This window comes from Gouania willdenowi, chromosome 9, assembly GCF_900634775.1.
Source record: "Gouania willdenowi chromosome 9, fGouWil2.1, whole genome shotgun sequence".
NCBI lineage: Eukaryota > Metazoa > Chordata > Actinopteri > Blenniiformes > Gobiesocidae > Gouania > Gouania willdenowi.
The window spans coordinates 8,077,084-8,086,152 of record NC_041052.1 but is presented as its reverse complement, the minus strand read 5'-3'; the positions used below and the strand labels follow the sequence as shown (position 1 = coordinate 8,086,152).

Sequence of the window (9,069 nt, the reverse complement as noted above, 5' to 3'; positions counted from 1 at the left end):
TTCTTGGACGTAACATTATCAACATTCATGTCAGCATTCATAATAATGTCCAACCTGAGCATTAATACAGGACAGAATCAAGGGTTTGTGTGTTTTTGGTGCTGTTTTATGTATTTTTTATTGCCCTTTTACTCTATCTTTCTGTATTTTGGCTTTTTTTTTTAAGTCATTTTTGTTGTCGTTTTGCAGATTTCACTTTGGTTTTTTTTGTTTGTTTGTTTTTTTTTTTGCATTTATGTTGTTTTGTGTATTGTTCTGTCATTTTTGTCAATTTGTTGTTTTGTGGATTCTTTTGTAATTGTTTTTATTCTTCTTGCTGTTTTGTGTGTTATACCGTAAGTCATTTTGTGTATCTTTGTTATCATCTTTTTTATATTTTCTGGTGTTTTTTGTAGTCTTGTGTGTGTATCGTTCTGTGTTTTATAAAAACTTTTGAGTCATTTTATGTACCTTTTGCTGTTGTGTATTTTTGTAGTTTTTTTAAAATGCATTTTTCTGTCATTTTGTGTGTTTTTGGAGTAATTTTGTGGCTTTACTTTGGGGGCCGCACAAAATTAGACTAAGGGCCGACATGTGGCCATTGGCAGTACATACTGTAACTGCCCTTTTTATATCTCAGATAAAAGACAAATCCTCTGTAATTACTTTGTTTTCAACCCATTGTTATGCACGCCTTGCTATGGACAGTTTGTATCACTTGTTTACAAATGTCATTGTGCAATGCCTGTGATTTTGTGTCTTAAAAATTTCTTCTTATTCTTCTTCTTATTATTATTATTATTACTATTATTATTTATCTTTGTAGGTGTAGATTGGGGCAGAAAATACATTAATTTGGTTCTTATCTATAAGTCAAAAAAATGTTTTTGTGTGTTTTGTTTGACAGTAATAATTTTATCTTATCCATTTATATTTACATTTATAAAATAATACAAAATGTACAAACATGATTCAGATATTTACAACAATCTAGCTGTGAGGCTACAGTGATGAATGATATCTCAACCTCTCTAAATACACAAATTGCACGAAACGCTACAATATTATCTTAGTTTTAACATGCTTATATCACATGATGGCCAACATTTTTTATCACAAATTGTTAAAAGAACCACATTTTCACAAAAATCCCTGCTATTTTTCTCATATTATTCAACAAAATTTCCTAAATTTGAATACAAATTCAAGTGAATTTAAGTTTAAGTTAACTTATTATTACATACTTCATATACAGTATCATCTATACATGGAATGCAGACTTGGTTGAATTATCTTATTGTCTTGCCAACAATCTGTGGCCCACTTCAGATCAAATGTTCCACAGGAATCATTGACATTTGTATCGATGCCAACAGAACAGTTGATTCATTTTACATGGTTTTGGTTGTTTCTACTTATTTTAATTGGACTCCGATTGATCCGAATATTCAGATGTCACTTTAAATCGTTGGTTTTTGTTGTCGTATTGTCAAACCTCAACCTGTGTGTATAGATTTTGTGTTCATGCAATGCCTTCTGTAAATATGCTTTATTATATATTGATTCTCTTTAATTAACAATCAGATAATCTCCTTTTTTCATCACGTTTGTGTCCTTTCTGTTTGAGCTTGAGGAAGAGTTGATGTCTTTGTATGGAGTGATGATGAAATAAAAGAAAAATGCCATCCCAATCACTGAGTGGGTGCATGTGTCTTTTCTTTGTGAACCGTGCAGCTCATGTGGCTTCAGTTTGGGGAAATCAGTGAGCCGTTGGTGTTATTGTTGAAGGATTGAAGAGACTGGGCAGCAGATTAGCAGCGGATTTAGAACTGGATGAGATTGGCACTGCTGTGTGTTGAAAAATGGGCTCATTGAGGCTCAGCTCTGCCAGAGCTTTAGAAAGGAAGTACAGCTAAATTGGGGCGGTTCCACGGCATGATGCAGAATGTGTTAAAATAAAATAAAAAAGTAATCTTCTTGAATTATTGAACTGAAATGGGGTGATATAAAAACCCCAGATGCACTGTGGAAAGACTTCTATAGTTTCTTCAGATTTGGTTCCTTCAATGCAGCGGATATTTCTTTGTTTGTTTTTTTTTTTTTTTTTATTGCTATTGTATGTCACTTTGGCAAATGCATCGTTGAACTCTATCCAGCTTCCTTTTTTGGAATGGACACAGCTGTGCTAGCATACAGTATCAGAGTAAAGTGCTTGTTGGAAGGACGTCAACGGAAACCACTTTTTGAAATGTGGAACGTCTTCAAGGTCTAAGAAACTGCATATTTATCAACGTTCATGTCAGCATTCAGAATAATGACCAACCTGAGCATTAATACAAGACAGAATAAAGGGTTTGGTTTATGTAATTTTATTATCCTTTTTCTGTATCTTTTTGTATTTTATAATTCTTTTTTGGAGTAATTTTTGTTGTCATTTTGCAGATTTCCGCTGTTTATTTATTTTTTTTTTTGCGTTCGTGTGTGTTGTTTTGTGCATTATTTTGTCATTCATCACGTTTTTGTTGTTTTGTATTTTTCTTGTGGTTTTGCATATTTTTCAGATATTTTTTGTAGCCATCTTGTGTCTTTTTGTTGTCCTTTTTCTGTATCTTTCTGTATTTTATAAAAACATGTATTTTTTGGTTGTTTTTTGTGTTTTTTTCGGTCATTCCGTTTTTGGGATGGTTTTGTGCTTTTACTTTGGGAGGTGAACAAAATTAAACCAAGGGCCCATATTTGGCCCCCTGGGCAGTACATACTGTAACTGCCACTCCCCATTTTTCTATCTCAGACAGAAAACAGATCTTATGTAATTCTTTTGTTTTCAACACATTGTCATGCACATCACAAAATAATATGTAGCTAATAAACTCCGGTGCTTGCTATGGACAGTTTGGATCACTTGTTTACAAATGGCACTGTACGATTTTTTTTTTTGCTTGTAGGTGTAGATTGGGAAAGAAAACACATTAATTTGGTTCTCTAAGTTAAAAAAAAATGTTTTTGTGGATTTTGTTTGACTAATAATAATAATAATAATAATAATAATAATAATAATTTTATCTCATCCATTTCCACCACTAGAGGCTGTATTGAGTAACTGATTATTGTTGCCTCTCCATCAAATAAGGAGACTGGCTCACTATCATTGGCAAAATGTTCAAAGTTCGTAATTGACCGATCTTTATAAGATTTGACTCAGTTAAGTCGGGTTGGTTCCTAAAATATCTCTCAGAGTTTCATTCAGATCGGATCCGGATTGCGCCTTTAATCCCGACTTTTCAAAAATCTGAATATCTAGCAAAGAAGATATTTGGTGCTTGGTGGAAGTTTTGCGCTGGTTTTTCATGAATTATAATAAACAAAAGGTTGCGAGCGTGCTGCACAAGATTCTGCACAAAGTTTTTTTTTTTGCTATTTGGATTTGCAGACATCCAATTAAAGTCAATATTTGATTATTACTGCAATATACTGCAGATATTTGTAGAGTGAGACACAAAACAAACCTGTACGTTAATAGAAGACGGTTGGCTAAACCAATAAATACAAAGTGTTGAAGATGTTTTAAATGCTCGTGCTTTATTGAAGGTAAACAGCTGAGGTTTGTACCAACATGAAAGCATTCATAATGGTACAGACTTTTACTCTTTTATTTCTCTTCCCTCAGCATGATTTTGGTTGCTGTCAGAAGCTTCCAGAGGTTTGCTCATGAGCTCCTGCTCCTCTGGCTCCTCAGCAGAGGAACCTGCATTCACTTGCATCTCACTATCTTTAACTGGTGCTTCATGTTTGAACTTTTGAGATTCCGCAATGATTTCTTCCAACTTATCTTGGTGCTCAAAGAATGGCTCAGGAAGAGCTGAAGGATGGTCCTCTCCAGAGGCTTTTCCATTGGTCTTCTCAGCTAATGGTTTATTGAGTTCTTCATCCAGGTGAAGCTGAGCTGAGTAGTTGTCTGGTTGGTCCTGATCATTGAGCTCATTGGAAGACGAGGACTCGCCAGGTGCTTCGTAGCAAACCTGGTCTGGGTGTTTTTGTTCCTCTTCATTGTGTTTTTCTGGTTCTCCGGCGCTTCCTATCTCCACCTGTGTTTGAGCAAAGACCATAAACACATTCATAGTCATTTTGAGTAAAAAGCCCAAAACTGATGAGTTAATGTCTTTTTGTTGAGATGTTGTGCTTTATTTCTATTTATTCCAATAGTTTTACATTTTTGGAATGACATTCATGATTTGCAATATATTTAAATGTACAAAATGTTTGAGGCTACATTTTGGTGGAAGCTGCAAATCTGTAGCACATAAGGTTGATTTGTTGTGAATTTCCAAAATTTTGATATATGGACGTTTGCTGTATCGCCACCTTTAGGATGATTGGCCTGTTTTTTTAACTGAGACAATCTGGCATCGGACTGGAGCTTTGTGCAATATTTGGTAATGGTTTGCACATGGGAAGTTGGATTTCCTCAGATGGAGAAGAAGAAAAAGAAGTTATAGTCAAAGAAAAAGAAGAAGTACTATTTGTAGTACTAGTAGTAGTAGTAGAGGAAGACGTAGTAGTAGAATTAGAAGAAGTAGAAGAGGTAGTAGTAGTAGAATAAGTAGAAGTAGTAGTAGTAGAAGAGGACGACAATGAAAAAGAAGTAGTACTAGTTGTAGAAGAACAAGTAGTAGTAGTAGTAGAAGTAAAAGTAGTATTAGTTGTAGAAGAACAAGTAGTAGTAGTAGTAGAAGTAGAAGTAGTATTAGTTGTAGAAGAAGAAGTAGAAGTAGAAGTAGAAGTAGAAGAAGTACTAGTTGTAGAAGAAGTAGTAGTAGCAGTAAAAGAAGTAGAAGTAGAAGAAGGACTAGTAGTAGTAGAAGAAGAAGACAACAGCAAAGAAGTTGTACTAGATTTTGAAAAAGAAGAAGTAGAAGTAGTAGTTGCACAACAAGTAGTAGTAGTCATCGCTTTGAAGAAGAAGAAGAAGAAGAAGAAGAAGAAGAAGAAGAAGAAGAAGAAGAAGAAGAAGAAGAAGAAGAAGAAGAAGAAGAAGAAGAAGAAGAAGAAGAAGAAGAAGAAGAAGAAGAAGAAGAAGAAGAATCTGCTTTTCTGTGAGACATCTGGCAGATGTTTTTATTTCACTGTGAATGCTGTGTGTGTAACATTAACTCTCCATCACCTTGACGGGAATGATGACGGCAGGAGGAGCCGAGGCTTCAGCAAAGGGAACTTCCACAGTCAGAACTCCATCAGCTGAGAGCGTAGAATTGACTTTAGTGACATCAGCGTCCCCGGGGAGCCTGGAAACCACACAGCTATGTTGATAATTGCTCTGCTTGTGCAGCTAGTGAAACTAATGGTGTGAGTAACGGCTCATTTTTTAGCTCACTGAGCTTTTTTAAAGCTGCAATACTGTTGAGAGCTGAATGGCCGGCTCGTGCCTGCTGTTTGGAAAAGACTTCATCTGTGCACATTTCATGATTGCAGGGAAATAATGTTGGTGTTTACTTTGCTTACCTGTATTTTCTTGTAAAACATCTGGCAGTAAACCCATGCTGGTCTGGCCTCTCCTCGTGCTTCCCTGAGGATGGATTAGCATTTATGAGGAAAAATGTAAGGACACACACACACACACACACACACACACACACAGACCATGGAAATTAATTTCTGCGTCAGAGAAATGAATTTAATTTCCCCAAGCCCGTTATTCAAACAGCTTTGTAATGTGGTTATTTACAGCTCTTTTAATCAGTTTTCAGTTTAAAGAAGGATTTCTGTGAACTGACTGTCTGATAATTCAATCACACTAGAGCAGTGTTCATTTTGTTGATTCAACACTACATTTTCGTCATAGATTTCCTCGACTACATTTTTTTTTTAAAGTTACCAAACATATATGTGTTTAAATGTTGTATTTCTTTTCCTTTTGATTTTCAATGAATATTTTGTTCATTGTTTCTATCGTCTTTTGATGCTGATTTTTGTGTATATATATTTTCTAATTGTGTATGTTTAAAATAAGTAAATAAATGAATGCAAATGAAAAAAAGTAGACTATGACATTTTATTAATACTTTTGAACGAAGACTATATCATAATTAGACTGAACTACAGTATAATTTTGTCACTTTGGATGAAATCCAATCAGAATTCATGTGATCACGTGTTCTTACACAGTGATCTCATCAAGTTAGTCTGTGTGTATTTACAAATATTAATACCATCCAGTATCAGTTTGATAAATAGTGATAGAATCTTAAAAAAAAATGCCTGAACATTCATGTTTTATATGTTAATGGCCTAAATTGTTGATGTAATTAAGTTAACCAAAACTACACTATAACTGAAATAGCCCTGATGATTAAATTTGGACTAAAACTGAATTGCATTTTAATCAAAAGACCGTGATTAAAACTAAATCAAAATTTGCTGTTAAAATTACCAGTGCACATGAAATGATTTCTATCAATAGAAGATGATGTATTCTCTGTAGAAGCGTTTAATGCAGAATGTTGGTGTGATTTCTAATAATTGCTTGTTATGTTTAAAATAAATTTATAAAACCATTTAAAGCCTGTCTTATGTTTGTGGTTGTTTAAAATGTGGATCCTGGGATTTTTTATCTTTATTTTTTTTCATTAGTATTGTGCTACTATTGTAGTATACCTCAGTCTCACAACCTTAACAACACTAACATAACATCACAGTTTTTCCCCAGGCTGCGTTCTGTACCTTTAACCTCCAGGAATCCATCTCTGATGCTGACTGAAATCTCTGCAGGGGAGAACAACGCCACATCCATGCTGACCTTCCACTTCGGAATCTTCTTGCCATGATGATTCATGGCTCCATTATTGAAGGACACAAACATCGGAGTTGGCATGAATCCGAACCAGGACGGAGCTGCCAGACTCCTCTGAAAGCCTTCCATCTGCCGAGGGTCGGCGAGCTCCACACAAGGTGTCACGCCTGCATCGTGGTTGAAGTACCACCATTTCCTCATTGGATACCAAGGGGAGCCCCTGATGTTCTCTCCACAGGAAGTCTCGGTTTTACTTGAGTCACTCATATCTAAATATTTTTTTTAAAAAAACACCAAAAAAGTTTCTTTGTCGTGGTCTCAAGTGGATCTTTAAGAGTCCTGCAGCTTGACTTGAATAAATTGTTGCAATTAAATAGTGTTTGATGAAAGAGGGCAATAAAAAGAATCCCCGGTAGTCAGAGAGAGACCTTTGTGGGCCTTTATATAGTGCTGATGTCTGTTTTAGCACTTAGTAAGCACTTGTTCTGCTCCCATGAGAAGGCTGCTCAGAGGTTGGGTGTGGAGGAGGCTGATACCTCTTGCTGGCCTTAGGATGACCGCAGACTAATTACTTATATTTATAACTTTTCATGGTGTGATGGCAAATATCAAACATTGGTCATGGCCTGTTTGGGATTTAAAGGATCCATTTGTTGTGGGAAGAACAGGCTTTTTTCTACAGTCTGTGGCAGTGAAGGAAAATGCTATTTATTCAGGGGGCGCCACACATAGCATAAGAAAAGAAGTGTATTCTTCTTTTGTCTTTTCTTATAGTATTATTAAATCAAAAGTAGTTAGTACTATTTGTTATCAGAAGAAAAAAAAAAAAAAACATGGCCACGTTAATTGAATTAAAGTTTGTCATTCACTGACATTGTCGGAAAAAAGTTTTGCATAAAATTTATCTGGCGAAGAAACACAAGGAATCACGGTAAGAATGGAGTAAAAACACTTCTGTGAATTCGTCTACATGACTCCACATCCCACAATGCAATGCGCAAAACTTTTCCCACAAGATCAATTAGTGTGTTTACAAGATAAAAATACATTTTCAGCAGCAATTTCAACCTTTTGCATCTTTTTTTCAAACCAATGATTTTTGATTTATTGATCTTTGAGTCCTTCACTATGTCTTTATTTATTTAAAAAAATTATTGCATCACGAGCTTTACCAAGAGACTACACTGCAAAGTCAATGAAATATTAATATTAAATAATGTGCCCCCTTGCCCCCCATTGAATGGGCTGTACCCTGCTCTTTGGAAAAAGGATGTAACCCCTAAATGCACCACTGAAGGTCTTTTTACCATGTTATTTTATGCTATTATCCTAATTGGTTGTGTTAATACTGGTGTCTTTAATATCGTCTTTTATGCTAAACCCTATTCATTTTCTATATATAACTTCATTTATGTCACTTATTTACAGTTTTCAATAAACAACTTCAAATTATACTGTATGTATTTTGCTTATAATTTCAAATGTATTATTGATTAGGCAACAATTTTGAATGGGTTTTTCTTTTTCGAAAAATAAATTACAGAACCGGTCAAAGACAAAGATATTTGTTTATTTGTATATTTGTTGATTGGATCACCATTAGCTTCCAGCGGTGGTGGTTGCTAATCATTCTGGGGTTCATACAAGAATTTTTAAAAAAAAAAATATCTAAATTCTAGTACCAGTAAGAGCAGAAAAACAATTATGACAGTTCAAAATATATAGAAACATTACATAAAAAGGTACATCAAGACACATTTTCATTACACCAGCAAATAAATTTAAAAAATACATGATATGTACATTTAGATTGGTAAAAATGTGATTTTAAAGCATTTTTAAAAATGCGTAAAGTTGACATGTCTTTCAGGTCGCTAAAGGCAATTTGTTCCATAAGTGAAAAGCTCTAAAAAAGACAGACATTTGTAAATAGTTGGTATTAGGATGATATATAGATGATAAATAGATGATATTAGGATGATATCTAAATTGGCAGTGGACTCAAAAGGGCGCCACCTAAAATCTTACCCAGGGCGCCAAATTGCTTAGTGCTGTCACGGCTTTTCCCACATCCTTGTGAGTTTTGTCTTCATCATTCGACGAGACGGGTGAGACACTGAATACAGCTCGTCTCCTTGGTTCCTTTCCTGAGAGGTTCATGATGATGCCATCCATGGTTATATTTGTTGTTGTTGTGGGAAATATTTCAGTCGCATGTTCACATTTCTATCTATGATGGTGGTTGGTTCCCTTCGACTCCATTTCTCTTGTGCCTCGGCAGTCTGAACTGCTTCATTAAATTC

The 9,069-nt window shown here is 34.9% G+C and overlaps 1 protein-coding gene across 1 annotated transcript; it reads right to left on the bottom strand.

Annotated features, from left to right (window-relative positions):
• Positions 1–3,555: 3,555 nt before the first annotated feature.
• LOC114470068 (heat shock protein beta-1-like) lies at positions 3,556–7,192 on the bottom strand. Its single transcript, XM_028458078.1, has 4 exons — positions 6,697–7,192; positions 5,479–5,542; positions 5,141–5,261; positions 3,556–4,064 (listed from the first exon to the last, which is right to left on the bottom strand). The coding sequence occupies exons 1-4, from the start codon at positions 7,031–7,033 to the stop codon at positions 3,621–3,623; spliced, it is 966 nt and encodes a 321-aa protein (XP_028313879.1). The 5' UTR covers positions 7,034–7,192; the 3' UTR covers positions 3,556–3,620.
• Between the last annotated feature and the right edge of the window lie 1,877 nt (positions 7,193–9,069).

What these genes read in the sequence shown, in the direction of transcription:
- LOC114470068 (XM_028458078.1), bottom strand. Translation starts at nt 7,033, where the DNA reads ATGAGTGACTCAAGTAAAACCGAGACTTCCTGTGGAGAGAACATCAGG. An exon ending in TGGATTCCTGGAGGTTAAAG is followed by an intron (nt 5,543 to 6,696) that starts GTACAGAACGCA and finishes ATCCATCCTCAG; the next exon opens with GGAAGCACGAGGAGAGGCCA. An exon ending in CCGTCATCATTCCCGTCAAG is followed by an intron (nt 4,065 to 5,140) that starts GTGATGGAGAGT and finishes GCTCAAACACAG; the next exon opens with GTGGAGATAGGAAGCGCCGG.